This window comes from Rhamphochromis longiceps, linkage group LG5, assembly GCF_057381845.1.
Source record: "Rhamphochromis longiceps isolate RC_006_pf linkage group LG5, R_longiceps_female_GT1.1, whole genome shotgun sequence".
NCBI lineage: Eukaryota > Metazoa > Chordata > Actinopteri > Cichliformes > Cichlidae > Rhamphochromis > Rhamphochromis longiceps.
Window position 1 is genome coordinate 14523569 of NC_140561.1, and position 17824 is coordinate 14541392.

The 17824-nt window shown below is 40.0% G+C and overlaps 2 protein-coding genes across 4 annotated transcripts in view; both read left to right on the forward strand.

Moving 5' to 3' along the window:
* Window positions 1-1707: 1707 nt before the first annotated feature.
* idh3b (isocitrate dehydrogenase (NAD(+)) 3 non-catalytic subunit beta) lies at window positions 1708-11667 on the forward strand. Of its 2 annotated transcripts, none has more exons than XM_085406008.1 (12): window positions 1708-1732; window positions 1816-1927; window positions 4587-4760; window positions 5144-5264; window positions 5413-5473; window positions 5556-5688; window positions 6075-6208; window positions 6336-6438; window positions 6695-6841; window positions 8020-8114; window positions 8295-8355; window positions 9236-11667. In XM_085406008.1, exons 2-12 carry the CDS (start codon window positions 1886-1888, stop codon window positions 9323-9325), a joined length of 1161 nt encoding a protein of 386 aa, XP_085262134.1. In that variant the 5' UTR covers window positions 1708-1732; window positions 1816-1885; the 3' UTR covers window positions 9326-11667. The 2 variants fall into 2 exon arrangements, with proteins under 2 accessions (XP_085262134.1, XP_085262135.1); XM_085406009.1 differs by having other exon boundaries at window positions 11119-11667.
* Window positions 11668-13371: 1704 nt separating this feature from the next.
* Window positions 13372-17824, forward strand: part of ptpra (protein tyrosine phosphatase receptor type A) — a 30927-nt gene continuing 26474 nt past the window's right edge. For both annotated transcript variants that reach the window (XM_085406010.1, XM_085406011.1), the window contains exon 1: window positions 13372-13807. The gene's annotated coding sequence lies outside the window, so the exon portion shown is untranslated. The remainder of the gene's footprint in view (window positions 13808-17824) is intronic.

Sequence of the window (17824 nt, forward strand, 5' to 3'; positions counted from 1 at the left end):
AACCCACTGATCAATGGCCATGAGTACCATTCACAGAGAGTTGGGGAATGGCTGCAATCACAGCATTGTAAGATGGCGAAAGATGTACCCTTAGGCCCCCTCCTCGATTCAGAGATGGTCTTTCCCTTTTCACGTAAATGGCCTCCTTGACTCCTTGACAAACCAGCGTTCCTCCCTGTCCAGGATTTGTACATCCTTATCATTGAAAGAGTGTCCACTGGCCTGTAGGTGTAAATAGACTGCAGAGTCCTGGCGAGGTAGCTCTTCTGTGTTGTGCCGTCCGCTTCGCCAGAGGTTGTTTGGTTTCCCCGATGTATAAATTCTGGCAATCCTCCTGGCACTTAACAGCGTACACTATGTTACTCTGTGTCGGGGGACACACATCCTTGGGGTGGACCAATTTTTGGCGCAGCTTGTTTTGGGGTTTAAAAGCCACAGAGACTCGGTGTTTAGAAAAAATGCGTCTCAACTGTTCCGATACTCCTGATACATAAGGGATCACTACAGGTTTTCGCTTGGGCAGCGGTTGTCCTTCTCTCCTGGATCGGCTGGAGCTTTCTTTAGGTGCCTTTCCAGCTTTGACAAAAGTCCAGCTGGGATAACCACATTTACTCAGGGCCTTCTTGATGTGCTGTTCTTCTGCCTCCCTGGCCGCTGTGTCTGTGGGGATGGTGTTCGCTCTGTGTTGTAGCGTCCTGATGACACCCAGTTTGTGCTCCAGTGGATGATGAGAGTCAAACCTTAGATACTGATCCGTATGTGTAGGTTTACGGTACACGTCAGCTTTTAGATGACATCTCTCACCTTCTCAACAAAATCCAGGGTGTTCTGGATGTGGTGTTCAGAGCTGCCTACCAACGGGTTGAAGATCGAAGCCAGAAACTTGGAGATGTTATAGGTGACAGAGTTGATCATGCAGACAATCGGTCTTAAAGGTGCACCCTGTTTATGTATTTACACCTACAGGCCAGTGGACACTCTTTCAATGATAAGGATGTACAAATCCTGGACAGGGAGGAACGCTGGTTTGAGCGCGGAGTCAAGGAGGCCATTTACGTGAAAAGGGAAAGACCATCTCTGAATCGAGGAGGGGGCCTAAGGGTACATCTTTCGCCATCTTACAATGCTGTGATTGCAGCCATTCCCCAACTCTCTGTGAATGGTACTCATGGCCATTGATCAGTGGGTTTTGGTCAGTGGTTGTTGATCAATGGTCATGAGAATTTGCATAATTATGATTAAGGAACTGACCTCCCAGCCATTGTTGGTTTCAGTCATTATGCAAATGTACTGTTTATAAGGTTGGGGAAACTTGCAGTCAGCTGAGACTGAAGAAGTCACTTGGATGAGTGACGAAACATTTCTCCCACAAAACGCTACGTCCAGATGAACAGAATCAACTTTTGGAGAACTCATCTGTGTAATTTTGGTCTGAGCATATGATGTGTCCTCTCCCAGGACATTTTAATCAACACACAAATCCTTTATTGCATTCTGGTGATGTTTCTTTTTAATAATGAGAGGGTCATGTTGAGGGCCCCAAGCTCCAACTCAACTCAATGACAGCTCTGTCAGGATCACCTTAATTGAGGGGGTCGTTCAAGTTCAAATTCTGTTTGAAATGTTTTTTCTAACGCTCTGTTTTGTTTTGTTTTCTGTTTTCTGCTAATTTCATTTCTTTATTTATGTATTTATTTCAGACTGGCAATGTGATAGCACTGTGACATGTAAGGTGAGAACCAGGTTTGAGTACCATCTGGTTTATGGAAATTGGTCTCCCCGTGGAGTAAGGTAGTTTTACGTTCTCCCCTGCAGGTGGCGCCATTGTCCCATTATTACCCCTCCACCACAGAAGAAGTAGCCCAGTTGCTTCGTGCCTGTGACGATGGCGGTTGTCTTGAGGGGAAGTTTAGTAACGTTGTTCAAGGTGAGAGCACAAATTATGTTGACGGGCTTTTTGTGTAAATAGAAAAAAAATGGCTGCTTTAGTCATATTTCATATAAACGCAGCAAAGAGACGTTTACGCACTGAGTGTTGTCATGTGTTTCTTACGTGAATGCTAACCATCGTGAGCTTCGTGGACGTCTGCATTACTGATAGAACGATTCTGAAGTGTGTTTCCGTATCTGGAATTATTTTGCTGGACATAGTTCTCGGTTTGTTTTATTTGTCAGTAGATACGCGCCTTAATAAGACATCCTCGTTAATTGAGAAGGTCAGCTAAATTAGCTTAGCCTCCCAGCCTGTGTCAGTTAACCATGTCAGTAACCTCCCTGTCCTTAGTGAACCGTTAGCTACTGCTACTCGTGGGGCTAATCACAAGCTTAGAGACTTGAAGCGAGCAACTCAGACAAGGTTTAGTTTTCAGTCAGATTTCTAGGTGTCAGTAAGAGTGCAAATATATTCAGTGTCTTACTTTAACTTGTAAGATTGCAGAGTTGGCCTTTTAACTTGTTGCCTACAGGTAAGATGCGGGTGAGGGTGATAATCATTCAGGATCACCTTGAAATATACAAACCGGTGACAAAATAAATGAAGAGGACGACAACATAAAGTCTCTTATTAATAGATGCTGGGGCAACACCAGGACAGTTTTACCATGCATTGCTACTGATTCCTAAAGTCTCAGGAACTCTTCCTGGATGGAAAACCACTTTTTCCCCATTGTGGTCGCGCAGAGTGCTGTTTTACCCGTCGATCCAAAACCTCCCTTAGGGTTTTCAGCTGTTGACTGACCATTATTCTCAACGACAATTTTTCATACCACTAAGTAATAAATTTCTCATAGATCTAAATGCAGATGTAACTCTTCCCATTGAAACATTAGTACTAGCCAGTACAGAGCCAGTAAAAAAAATGTCTTTAGCACAGTGCGAAGCTTGTGTCACAGGGATTATTTATACATATACTGACTTGATTATTTGGACAGATGTAATCTGTGGATCAACTATGACTCCAAGAAGAAAGCTCCTCCCCATTCTTTTTGTCTTGGTGGTCAGCAGACAGTAACATCTTCTGATGTTGTAGTGTACTAGTTAACACAATTCACCTAACAAGCCAAAGATTCCGTCAGGAAGGGCATCTGACCTAAAAATCCGTTGAGCTACCCATTGTTGCATGAAAGTTGCTGCTGCTGCTGCTGCTTCTGATTTGCTGATTGAAGCATAAATTCCCATTAACAGTATATGGATGGCAGAAAATAAGGATGGCATAACCTGGCTTGTTTGAGACCGATGCGCCTGCCATCTTTGCTCAAACAATGATCTACAAAGACTTCATCTTTCAAAGTCACCAACACCTTTTCTTATTGCCATTTTCTATTAATACAGAATCACCTGGGCCTGCTTAAAATATTCATATATGCCTCCAAACCTGATTGGAGTTGTGTTATATAGTGCACCTGTGTGGAAACATCTGCATTTGTTGTTTCTTTATTTACGCAGATTTTTTTTTCTCATTTATTTGTCTGTGTGTATTTACACAAAATCCCCTACTGACATCTTCCCTTATAAAATGCATCTAGGCATCATCCTGAATAGCAATATGCATGAAATTACTATAATATTAGGTGAAATGTAATTTATAATATTATATACAGTGTTGTACCCTCATTCTCTCTTTCTGACTAAAACATGCTTCTCATAAAGTTGGGCTCACGTCATGACATGATGAAATGAGTGAAATAGGAAAAGACATTCCTGCTACACAAAGTTGTTCTCACTTGGTGTTTTTTCTAACAAATGTCTGAACACAGGTGCATTCCCCCAACATTGTTTTATTCCGATAATTTCTAAATGTCTTTATGTTTCAAAATCTTGAACAGATTTTTGTATATACACACTGGGGGGGGGGGGGAGGTCAGAAGCTGTAACAAGCAAACATTGAATGTAACAGATGTAGACAAGTGATTCTGGTGTTGCTTGTTATCAAAAAAGTTCTTTTTGACCAATTGGACACTAACAGACCTCTGACCAATGATCAATGACCAATAATAGTCTTGTTTCAAGTAGGCTAGCTGCTCTATTAACTTCTCTTAGGTCCTAAAAAGTTACCACAAAATGTATAATGTAGGTGCACTGTTTGGTATATGTGCAAATTATATATATATATGTAGTATATCTGTCTACAAGCCCATAATAGTTGAGACTCATTGATATACTCAGTGGACTTATATTATCTACCAGTCTGTTGGTATCATCATGTATAACAACTGATTAAAACAATTAAAACTGTAAATAGGCTGGAGAAACACCATTCAATAATGTTATAATTGTTGACATTGTATATGTTGCCCACAAGAAGACACTCTGCAGCTTCCCAGTTGGAACAACCCGTTGATCCAAACTAACTTGGGCAGAGTTGAGCTTAAATGAGTATATAAACAAACATAAATAGATTTAATTAACATGAATCTGTTGTATGTGTCTGAAAGGGAAAAAAATTCTGCAGTTGAGCTCTCGATATTAGGGTTTTCAATGTGTTGATAAGTAATACTATTAGAGAGTAGATATATGGGTTTATAGTATACTGCAGTGTTCTTTGTAATACTGTACCTAGTAAGTGTACCTTTGTTTCCCTCCTTCAGGGCCTGGTCGGTTCCAGGTGTCCACAGTTGGCCTCTCGTCCACTGAGTGTATCTGCTGGTCTCTGTAGTCCAGAAACACCACCGGCCCGTGCTGATGCTACCTTTAAAGTCACAATGGTGCCAGGGGATGGAGTAGGACCTGAACTAATGACTGCTGTAAAGGAAGTTTTTAAGGTACATTTACATAAGATTGACGATGGACTCATAACTGCTTTTTATCCTTATACCAAACATGTTGTCTTCAGTATATCAGGTTTACTGATGATAGAAAATAATAGGGAACTTTTGACAAAAAATACATGTACAGATTTTTTTTTTCTCTGTCTGGTCTGATTTTTTACATTTTTCTTATATTAAATGTTAAGAAGCTCCTTTTTCATCTCGTTGTGTTTTACAAATAATCTCCTTGCTTTACTTTTTCTAAGAAATCATTTTAAATATGGTGCTTAATGTTAAAGTAAAATAGTGCATTAAAACTGAGTAAGATTGTCATTCTTTATGTTGATTTGTGATTTTTTTTTAAGAATGATTTTTTTTTTCTCCCCATTTTTCTGAAGGCAGGTGATGTCCCAGTAGAATTTGAGGAATTCCACATGAGTGAAGTGCAGAACATGGCCAGCGAGGAAAAACTGGAACAAGTGTTGACCTCTATGAAGAGCAACAGAGTTGCCATTAAAGGTAGTCTTATTTCCTTTAATTCTTTGATTTTTCTCTCACAAAAAAATTGAATCCAATAACAAAAAGCTGATTTAAATGGCTGCACTGAAGTAGTCTGAACTGCAGTGTATTTAGGCTTTAACATGTTGGGGCACGTTACCTTATTTAGGAAAGATTCACACACCCATGGAATTCAAAGGCGAGCTGGCTTCATATGAGATGAGATTAAGGTAAATGATCAAATAAAAAATTGTGTGTTATTATTTGCATATGTCACGTTTAAAAATAACTCTACATCCGTCCACTCCCCAGGCGCAAGCTGGACCTGTTTGCTAATGTAGTTCATGTAAACAGCCTGCCAGGCTACAGCACTCGTCACAACAACCTGGACCTAGTCATCATCCGTGAGCAGACTGAGGGGGAGTACAGCTCCCTAGAGCATGAGGTAAACAGTACTCTTACTCACTGCAATCAGAGCGTAAACAGCAGTTTTACACCCACCTGCAAACACACTGGAAGGTTTGTTTAAGGGTTTTGAAAGAAGCCTTAAACTGGGCATCAGAATATAGTTAAGTCACAGGAATACAGATTAAGCCAGATTTTGATTTGTCCTTTACTTATATTGAGGTTCTTTAACTCTCCTATTTATTCATTTTAATATGAAACCTAGTTTACAGCATGATTATTTACACTTAGACCTCAAAGACTGTCTACAGTCAGGTTATGTGGGAGATTGTTGTTTATAGAACATAATGTATGTGTTCATTTTCTTGCATGATTCTTCGGCAAAATATATTTAACCATATGTTGTCATCCTCTTGTGTTTTCCAGAGTGTAACAGGTGTGATTGAATGTCTGAAGATCATCACCAGAGAGAAGTCACGCCGCATCGCCAAGTTTGCCTTTGACTATGCTACCAAGAAAGGGCGAAACAAGGTCACTGCTGTTCACAAAGCTAACATCATGTGGGTAATTTTTTTTTTCTTTTAAAGGCAGCTTTGTCTTTGTTATTGTCTTATTTTGAAACCATGTACCTCCATTAAGGCTAAAAATTAGCATTACAGTAACTCCTGTCCTCGTATCTTATTTCAGGAAACTCGGTGATGGCCTGTTTCTGCAGAGCTGTGCAGAGGTGGCACAGCTGTACCCCAAAATCAAATATGAGAACATCATCATTGATAACTGTTGTATGCAGGTATAAACAGACTTGCAGTTCCTTCCCTTTGCCTTATTATTATTGTTCTTATTATCCATTACCATTCAGATTAAATAAGTGAATGCTGTCTTTTATTCCTAATTGTATATTTATAACTTAGCGTTTGCTAGAAGTGCTCCATTAAAAAAAAAATAGAATAACTGAAGACGTGCACTTTGATTTCACTGCAGTAAATGACCATAGCTGAGCACCGCTGATTCAGGCTTAAATTTGTCATTGTATTATTCTTCTGCAGCTGGTGCAAAACCCTTACCAGTTTGACGTGCTGGTGATGCCTAACCTGTACGGTAACATTATTGACAATCTAGCAGCAGGGTTGGTTGGAGGAGCAGGAGTTGTTCCTGGGGAAAGCTACAGTGCAGAATATGCTGTTTTTGAGACTGTGAGTTTCCAAAACCTCTCACTTGTTTGTCTTTTTGTTTTGTTTTTTTCCTTGTCCTGATTTTACTTAAAAGCCTATACTTTCCCTTTTTGTATTACTGTATTATTATTGTTTTTCTCTGAACAAAACAGTGGTGTTTACAGCATGACGAACGGTAAAAACTGCGTTTTCTACAGACAACTGTAGCAAACACTTTGCGAGTGAAAAAAGAAAAAACACCCCTTCCCTATTGGTGTTAGAGTTTACCATGTCAGCCAATCAAAAAAATGAAAAGGCAACATGTGACAATTGGTTGTTTAGGGAGAAGGGGAAGTTTTTAGGAGTGACACTGGAGACGGAAAGTGGGCGAGCGAAAGACAGAGAGAGCGAGTTTTCATATGTGAGACATTAGTGACGTTTAGCGTGTTTGGAGGCTGTAGTTAGTGTGCTGTGTAGTTATTGTTTTTTATTATGTGTCAGTTAGACTGCTGAATTTTATATTTGCTCTAAAAAAGCCGTCAAAGGCAGATTCCAGTGTAAACGCTGTTCCCACATGGAAAACTGGACTGATGCACCTCCTGCTGTCAGACCTGCAGGGTTTAGGCCTTTGGTGTTCTCCTCTGTCTTATACTGAACACAAACTACATTTTTTGGACTGGCACAAATAATTTGTGTGTCTTCTTATTTGATGCAGAACACCTGATCGTTCTGTAAATAGACTTAAATGGTTATATAAAAAACGTCTGAGGCCTTGGCTGCATTTTTAGGTAAATAGTACCATATAACTTTGTTGTTTGCAAAACTTGTGCATAATTTTTAGAAATGTACAATTTCTATTTGCATTTCAAGTTAAGAAAATGATTCATTAAACATGTTTGTGGGTTTTACAGTAAAAAATATAACTTTTCTACTCGGATTTTGAATTTTTTTGTTTGAATTTAGATCCACTGTGCTAATATAGTATACCAAAATGAAAAAAATAACTCAAATTTCAGATATTTGAGGTTGTGCTGAAAATAATGATACCAAACAAGGCAAGAAAAACACATTTTAAAGGTGAAATATAGAGGTAAAATCAAAAGTAGTCAAAAACGGCCAATTATACCCTGGACCCCAGAGGGTTAATGGACTGTTGGTTTCTCTGCCCAGATCCTTATACTGCAGTTTTTCATTTCTCGTATCATTTTTTTCTTTTTCAGGGTGCACGCCACCCATTTGCACAAGCTGTTGGAAGGAACATTGCAAACCCCACAGCCATGCTGCTCAGTGCTGCTAACATGCTCAGGCACCTCAAGTGAGTCACCTTCTACATGTTTTTTCATAATGAGTATATCAAATTTTACACAATAGCCTCAAATTGTCTGTCCTAACCCAATATAATCATCAAGATCTTAAACAACCTCAGGCAGCTCTGTTTGTCTGAATGCAGACATTTGTCTGGTCACCTGTTCATTGTGATTATATTGTGTTGCAGTCTGGAATACCATTCTCAAATGGTGTCAGATGCTGTCAAGAGGGTCATAAAACAGGGCAAGGTAAGTGTTAGCTCTGCCCAGTCTGTGCTGCATGCAGGCTTTGAATGATAAGACCACCACTATGGTATATAAATCCAGAAGCATTAACATTATTAACACCAAAAGAGCTGCTTTTTCTGTATGTTTTACTTCCACTTTTTCAGTACCTCTAACAGAGTAAAATAACAGCTGATAGCTCTGCAATATGTGGGCAAATAAAGTCAGACTTGTATATTCTAAATCTGTGATCTTGGTATTGTGGGTCAATAACTGCTGTCTTTGTGTACACAAAGTCTCAAAGAGAACCTCTAAAGAAAATGGTGATAGAAACGTAATGTAAATCATTGATTACATTACACTTGCCTTAGATGAGCTTGCCTTAGAGCTCTGCCTTGCAGTCTAAGGCCAACAACATCATCTTAAATCTCAGTAGTTCTTGGCCTACAAATAACTCATCCTAACTGTTTGTATACTATACCATAGTGTGTTAAAGAGCCTTTGAATTCCTACTTTTAAGTCACTCTTAGCTCCTCTCTTTCAGTGCCTTCCTTGCTTAATTTTGTCCCTCTTTTACATGTTCAGGATTGTATGGGTTTGTTAACAAAATTATGTCGTAAATTCCTTTTTAAACTATTTTGGACTAAAAAGCTGCATCTGCTCTGTACTGAAACTAACATGCACTGACACAAACATGCACATGAAGGTGGTCAGACTTTGTCCCCTAGATGATGATAATAAACACCAGCTTGCAGGGTAGTTTATCATTAAAGTATTATTATTTTTATTATTACACTGTCTGAATGCTCATTTTCTCCCATCTGCTTTAATTTCCTCCACCTCCTTGTACCCCATTGCCATCTGTTTGTGTGTGTATACATTTGTGTGTTTGTGCAAATTCCAGGTACGGACACGAGACCTTGGCGGATACTGTACCACTACCGATTTTGTGCATGCTGTTGTGGAAAACCTGCGTCACCGACCCATTTACTAAGATATTTCATCATAGACCTCGCTGACTGACTCCTTTTTCCCTAAATCTGGACGTTGTTCTTAACATGGTCTGGATGCATGTTAAGACACCCTCCCCACCCACCCACCCCAAATGCCAGCTCACTGAGAGCTGTACTATACATTTCTGACATAAGTTGCATCATAATGACATTAGTTCTGCTGGCTTGCTTGTAGATCCTCTTCTGTTAAGCTTTGACATCTGTTGATTTGGGATTAAAAAGTATACCTCATGATGTTTTGCATCACACAGCTAGACCTCCTGTTTCCTGTATTCATGCAGTCTCCTCTGCCCTCACAATCTTTTGTCCATTTGCATCTTTTTGTTTTTGGAGTTTTGAACTGATGAGTTCATAAAGACGATTTCTTCGCACATTGTGGGAAACGCATCTTTTTTTTTTTTTTTCTTTTCACTTTTATTATCTAAATGTTTCTTCCTGTCCCATCGGTCTCGCATTTCATTGAAAACTTGCTGTAAAGCCACCAGTCTTTTAAAAAGTTTGTATCGCCTTTTTTCAGAATTGGTCTAAAAACTAACTGTAACTCAGTAACAGTACAACGCTGCTACAAATTACTGCACATTTAAATAAAACTGTAATTTCATTATTGCAGCACTATAAATTCAACTATTGGTGCTGGGATTTCCTGTTCACTGTAACCTGGCGTAATTAAAAACATAATTGGCAGCTGTTGGGGAAACTGATATGAAAGATCAGTATCTTTGTGCATCAAAAAAAATTAAATGGCAGCATTAGCTTGCATTAGCCATTCACAATCAAAGTCACCATTGTTGTAGCATGTAGTTTATTAAAAAGAGTTATTTAAGCACATAGCAGAAGAATTTGTTACATGATTATACAGAAATCAGCCATAACATTAAAAACATTAATATTATTTGGATCCTTACTGTGGTGCTGCTCCAAGCGCTGACCATCAGGCTGTGGACATGGGACTTGTCCTGTGGTGTCTGACTTGGATGCTCACAAAGGTTCCTTTGATTTGTTTTGGTGTGATGCAGTGTAGTCAGGGAGAGGCTGCTGCTGTCAGGGAGTGTTGTCACCTTGGAAGGGTGTGCCTCTTCTGTAAAAATGTTGGTGGGAAGCAACAAATAAAACCTCCCAACAAATGCTCTCACAGCACATTGATCAATGTAATTTACATTTTAATTGGTTTTGATGTTTTTGCTGATTGCTGTATGGCATTTCCTGGTTTAGTCTTCTTTTTTTTCCCCACCATAAAGTCAGCACAGTTATAACTGCTACACTAAGGTTCAATCATCCTGTCCATCTCGCTTTTGGTACCATTTTGCATCAATTTGAAATGGAAGCTTGCTCACCAAAAATAAAAAAAATACTTTTTCAGTATACAGTGTTTGTGTGTTGACCTTTGACCCAAGTTCCCCAGTAAAAGCAATATCATGTGCCTTTAGCCAGCATTTAAATTTAAGTATTTCAACAAACCAAGAGTTTCACTCATACTGAACAACAACAACGTGATCTTTCCTGGATCATTAAAATACACTGAAATACTGTATATGGTCATTTGATGTGTTTTAAATCCAAACCTGGACTGGTACTTGAAATAATGTGGGGCCAGAAAAAGAGAGGAAAGTTCAACTGATGCTTTTTTTTTCTTTTCATATCATCATTCACACTGTGTTCATTCTGTGAGTACTGCTTTCAAAGGCTCTCTAACATGCTGACCGTGATACAGAATGTGGACATGTGTTTCTGCAGCTGTGCATATAATAACGTGCTGTCCTTATGTTTGCAACAGGTGCGCACTGCAGATCTGGGGGGCTATGCAACAAGCAACGAGTTCACCCGTGCTGTCATTGCTAACCTGTCGGTCTGAGCATTATGTTTGCAGATCTGTCAGCTGCTGAATCGCACACATTTTTAATTATCTTCCTGTCTTACACGCTTGTACGCACAGTACAGCCCTATCCCCCTACATTCTACACGCAGTGCCCTTCTTATCAGAGCAAAATGCAAATGAAATACATTGTCCACAATGTTTTATTTTTGCTGTTTTACAGTTGATATTTAAACACTTAACGTTGCATCCAATTAAAAAAAAAAGTGGATTGGTGATATTTTTTCTTTTTATTATGGTGCAAAACTTATAATGCTGTTACACTATTTCACACCACTTCCTGACATTCTACTGCCTTGCATGATACTCTAATTTCTACTTAATGATTTTATGTGTGGACATTAACCGGAAGTCAAAACACAACGTATGTATATTTCAATATTAATAAAGTTTTAACTTAATGCTTCTTCATTTATGCTATATGAATAATAAATAAGAAATGGAATATGACATCTTGCGTGCAGAATCCTTGAATGAGCATTATGGAGACTAATACGGTGTTATTAAAAGTTTATTATGGCTGATGGCACATGTCACCTCGCATGAGGATCCTAACTCCCTTCCTGTGTCCAAACATATTCATGGTGGTTTTTGGAGAATTTAAATGTTGGTAAAACTGAGTTTTTCTGGCTGTGTTGGGTGTATCATGGGACAGTGTATGCTCCAAGTCCCCAATACCATTAACTAACAGTTCAATATTAAATATATTTTTTGCCTTCATCTATATAAATTATTAATAAATTGTAGGAAATTTTCCAGCTTTCTCTTTACTGCAGAAGGTCGCAAAAGAGTTATTACAGGTCAGTTATGTGACTATTTTCAGAGGAATAGTTTATGGATGAATTTTAGTAATAAATTTAAAGCATAGAAGCAGCACTATAATGATGCTTCCTTATGATCTTCTCACACCCTCAGACAACATCTCTGCCTGGCCTTGTGCTGCTAGATGAGTGCAACATTTCATAACACTGATCACGTGTACCCTGCCTCTTACCTTATGGTAGCCAGGATAGGCTCCAGACATCCCTGCGACCCTGATAAGGATAAGCGGAAGAGGATGGCTGGATGGACTAGAATACACAATTGTGTTTCCAGGAAGTTTTAATTGTAGTTATTTATATATATAAATGATGGTTCTTACACACAAAAGTTAATCACGGAGTTCCACAGGGTTCTGTGCTAGGGCCCAGACTGTTCTCGTTATACATTCTTCACTTTGGAATTAATATTAGAAAACGCTGCATATACAGATGATACCTGATGTTGATACAAATCGTCTGGTTAAACTCCTGGCATGTGTTAAAGATATAAGGGCCAGTAATTTTGTTTTTTCCTCTAGCCCACAGTTTCCTATTGATTATTTTATTAACACATGCTCAAAGAAACACAACAACAGCAAAAAACAATGAAAAATATTTTTTATTAAACTTTCTGAATCTGATGATCATTCCGACTGTTGTAGACAGAAAATGAACTATTTACCCTTTATATGTTACTACTAGTTATTTATTAGTTTCAAAGTGGCTCAGTAAATTATATTTAAAAAATTGTTACCAGTAAAATAAAAATATAATTTAAAATGTATATTATTTTAGTTAGAAAATCAGTTCTCTACCTACTTATCCCTACTAAACCAAGATGTAATACTGAAAACGTCATTAGAAAGGGTAAAAATGTAATAACCTCAGCAAAATAACTTGACTAATAATGAAAGGATAAAAATAATAATAATTTTGCTTATAGGCAAAAGACTATCGCTGGATATATTACTGAATAAAATAGTCTTTAATTATTTGTTAAAAATAAATTACATGGCTTTCAACAAATTACCTTTTCCTCTATTAAACATGTGGGCCCAACCATCAAACTGACGTCACATTTCTGTAATATTGCCCCTGGAGAGTTGCCTCTATATTGCCTCTTTAAAGAATAATCTGATAATTCCCTTTGAAATGTATGTAGATTGGAAAAATGAAGTGGTCTATCATCAATCAGAACAGGTCTCTGGCCCTCAATGCTGTGTTAAGTAGCACTGATGGGGGCCGCTGCAGTGTGGAAGGTGTAAAGTGGATCTGGGCCAGCAGGTGTCGCTGCGGGCTACAGAGAAACACAGCGGAGAAGAGACGGGGCCAGGCCTGGGAATTCGTTCCCCGCTTCCCATTCTTCCTATGCAGACAGACACACAACATGGCGGACTAGAATAGTCGGCCGACGCGCCCGGATACAGCGGATAAACCCTGGGATTTAACATCCAAGAAGGCGAAGAAAATACCCTCCGAAGAGACGCTACAGAAGGGCGAAATTCTAATTTTTTTGGAGGGGGCGCTTTCTTTACCCTGGCTTTAGCGGATAAACTGACTGTGAAGTGTTGGCAGTGCGTCCCAGATCGTGGTTCCCTCCTCTGCTATCACCCTGGTCCCCCCCCCCCACCTCCACCCCACTCACACTCTTGGTTCCTGGGGTGTGGAGAAAGGGGCCGGGGTTGAAAACGTGGAAGACAGGATAAATTCCCACTTGGCTTTCATTTTTCCCCCCCTTCTTCTTCTCTCGCCTCCCCCTCCGGTTTCCTTTGGGCTCTACAGGAGTTGTGGTGAGTTTTCTTGTTTTTGTTGCGCAAAGCAGAATCCCACTTGTTACAATGTCGCTCTACGAGCATGTTTCCCCGTGTTGTAACATCGTGTCACCCTCAAACGAGCACTTTCCGTCCCCGTCCCCCCCTTCCTCCCGCTTTTTACGTTACATGATGCCGTTATCGATGGGGGGGGCTCGTCCACGGAGTAGCGCGGCGTTTAATGAGTTGTGAGCCTCCCTGTAACGCCTGAACATTTCAGAAGTAGCTCGGAGGCAGGGAGGGAAATTTTGGCGAGAGGGGACTCCGAAGAAAGGAGGGGAGGGGGGAAGCTTTAAGAGAGAGTGCGACAACATTTAAGAAGTTGGTTTTGTTGTGCCAACACAGATGCTGTTGCGCTTACGCTGGAACAAAGAGGGGGTGGAGTGGCGGGGAGAGGGGGTTCCAGGGTTGCCTCACTGGAAAGTACACTTTATTGATCAACGCTTTGTTATTACACGTTCAGAGAGGGAGGGAGTGGAGCTGGCTGGGTGGAGGAGCAAGGGGGGCTTCATGCGACCCACAACAGGAATTAGGTCGCCCTGACGTTAACGTGTATGCTCTGTCACATCACAGCGGCTGCTTTGTGTTTCCTCACCTCTTCAAGATGGGGGTCTCACATGTGTGCTTTCCCAAACTTTTTTCTTTTTTTAATTATTAATAATAGTCCTCTCTCTTTCTAAGCTTTGGGTGTATCCAAGCATACAATTTTAGTCGTGTGGGTGTTGATGGCTTTTTAAAATTATTATTATTTCAATCCTCTACTCAGACTTGAGCAGTGATTCGTGATTCCCAGCTCATCAGAACACGGATCTTGTTGTAAGGGTTCGCTTGTCATTGCCAGTAGTGGGAATTGACATTAAACATCGGTGGCATAACTGCTGCAGCCGAGCTGAGCATCAGCGAAAGAGTGTGAAAGCCTCAAAGTCAGAGCAGAGAGAGGGAGAGGAACATCGTCAGGCTGATCGGACATGGCAGAGACTTCCTTGTCATTTCTGGGAAAAGCCTCTGCTACAGAATGTCAGCCTGAAGCTCCGCTTATAATGCTTGGTTCAGTTCACTGAACTGTGGCACATATCTATACACCATGCTTCACCATGTGTGCCTCCCCACAGCAGGCATTCAGCTTCACTTGAAGCCGTCATGTCATGTTAGGACGATCTCAGTGCACAAAACCTCCCAACTCCTGTGACTCTTCTCTCCGGCTTATCCTGACCTCTGTCTGTCAGGCCTGAACATATTCACCTTTCACCCTGTACCCCATTAAAAAACAAACCAAACCAAAAAACTGTAACATCATATCTGCCTGTCAAACATCACCAGCACCTTGAAAGCCGTATTGTGAAAAGAGGGAAAAAGTTTGCTTTGGCAATGCGGCAGAAAAAGGCAGGGCTGTTAGAATCGTGCTCACTATGCCTGTATATATCTTTGCACCTATTCTAAGGAGAGAGAAAAAAATGAGTTATTTCTGTCTTGTTGGGATGCTGTCAGAGTTTTAGCAGAGGAAGTGGAGTGATCATCCTCGCACCACATTTTTCACGATTGGCCTAGTTACTAAAAATAAAATAAGTATAGCTTGAAATCACTTTGTGGGAACTTTGCGTCGAGTGTCAATGAGTGGGTGTTTAAAATAATGGCCCGTGTGTTGTGAAATTTCACAATTTCAGGGCTCTGACACAATATTATGAGTTTGCTTTTTGGGTGGGGCTGGAGGTATATTTTTGTTTCCACCTGTGGGCCCTGTATGTTTTGCTGAGGAAGAGCACTGTAATTCAGCCTCTCGCGGGATAAACACTGCTCCATTTAGAGGATTATGATGCATTACAGGGGCCTGATTGGAGCTACATGCGATATGTCAATTGGATCTTAATGACATTTATTCCACAATACAGGAAATGAACCTGTGTGATTACTAATGACTGACTAAATATTGTGCCTGGCTAGAAAGGACGCCATCGAACATCCTTCAGCTTTGCCCTGCCTCTCTGCTGAATGGAAATAGTAATTATGTAATATCTTCAAGTTATTTAGTCAAATGTTTCTTTAAAATCTTCTTGATTCCGGCTGACTGGTGTTTCTGGTCGCTCACGCTCATAGCAACGATTAACAGTGGGTGTTTTTGTACATGGAAAAGTACTTTGGATGTGCAAAGAGGTTCTTTTGATTTTTGTAAGCTCACGTGGGTCCACGTCAGTCAGGAGGATCTGGTTGCCACCTTCCTTTTCCACCATAGTGTGTTAAAGCAGTGCTGTTTCTCCCTTTTGGGGGATGTTAGAAATCAACATAAAGGATTACTCTTGGCTGTACTGCAGTACTGTAACTACAGCTACATGAATACCTTTTTTTCCTCATATGGCATATGTGTTATTATAGCCAGTAATTGGGTTTAAAACTTTTTTGTGTGTGATTTCTGTTCATAAAAAGCAAGAATTTGGAGCCATGTTGCACATTTATGTTGTGTTAGGTTTTCACTTTATTTCAAATGAGTGCCTATGATTCACACTGAAGCTATATGTATTAATATTTGCCATCGGCCTGCCAACAAGACTTGTTTTGTCCTGCTCTGGAAGAAGGGGGGGAGTGCTCAGAGAGCCTGTAAGCAAGTGAGTAGTTTTTCAGTGCACCACCTAAAGGTGAAGCTGGACAAAATGGATTTTAAAGAGAAGCCAAGTCATGATGTTGCTTTGAAGTCAAGTCCCCGGTGATTATGTTATTATCTTAGATGGTTTTGTTATCTTTCAGAGGAAAAGGAGGGGACGGCTGCAGTAGGATGACTACTTCAGATATCAGAGCTGTCATTTTGGGTTTCCATTGATAGAGATCCAAAATAACCAAGGGATAGTTGGCAAGTGTTGCTGGGAAATTGAGCAATGCCACCCTGTGCATGTAAACCTGTATATGTGTATTTTTTTGTATAAGCAGTACTTAACCGATCATGGAGATGTTTATTTACTTATATATTGCAAATTAGAGCTTTTTTTTCCTTAAATATTTCCTTTCCTTAAGATTTTTTTCTGGATGTTCCAATAACTGCTTTATGGTTTTGTTGTCATGTGACAAAATTAAATTAAAGAGCTTAAAGGGAATAAATCAATAGGACATAAAATGTATTGAAATTATCCGCAACTTGACCACAGAGTAAAACATCAGTAAAAGTAAATGAGTAATTTCTAATGCAGTAATAGCCTACTCATTGATGGGGGCTGTTTTCTGTATTTACTCCTTTGTTTACGTGTGTCTACATTTTACTATCATCAACAGATGGTATCGGCTCAGCAGCAAATGTGGATAGAGGGGCCTTTAACTTGACACCTGGTTAAGGTCAATTTTATGGGGTGTTATTAAATTCTATACCCCCTATGTTGTATTATAAAGAAAACATGTAAGAATCAAACCTTCAGCTCAAATTTGGCGACCTCAGACATCAGACCAAGCTTGTATAATGACGGAACGCAGCAGGATGTCCTCACAGCAACCCCTACACACACACACACACACACACACACACACACACACACACACACACACACACACACACACACACACACACACACACACACACACACACACACACACACACACACAGATTTTGTGAGTTGTATATAACTAAGTGGTCACTTAGGAGAACAGGCTCTACTGTATTGTATGATGTTCATTATTTAAGAATGAAAAGTGTGGTCCTGTGGTGTAGTGGTTAACATATTACACATCAGATTCCTGCTTTGAGACTGGGAGGAGATATAAACTAGTGGGATGGGTGTTTTTCATCAGGAAGAACATCTACTGTAAAATCTGCCTATACAAATACGGGACTACAGCTGCCTCTCATTTCTTAATACATAGGACATAAAACAGCTCTAACAAACTTGAAAAGTGAGCGGTCCCCAACCCCCGGGCCTCGGACCGGTACTGGTCCGTGAGTCGTTTGGTACCGGGCCGCGAGAGTTGAGGCTCAGGTGTGAAATGTATGGTTTTCAGGGTTTTTATCAGTTTTCAGCT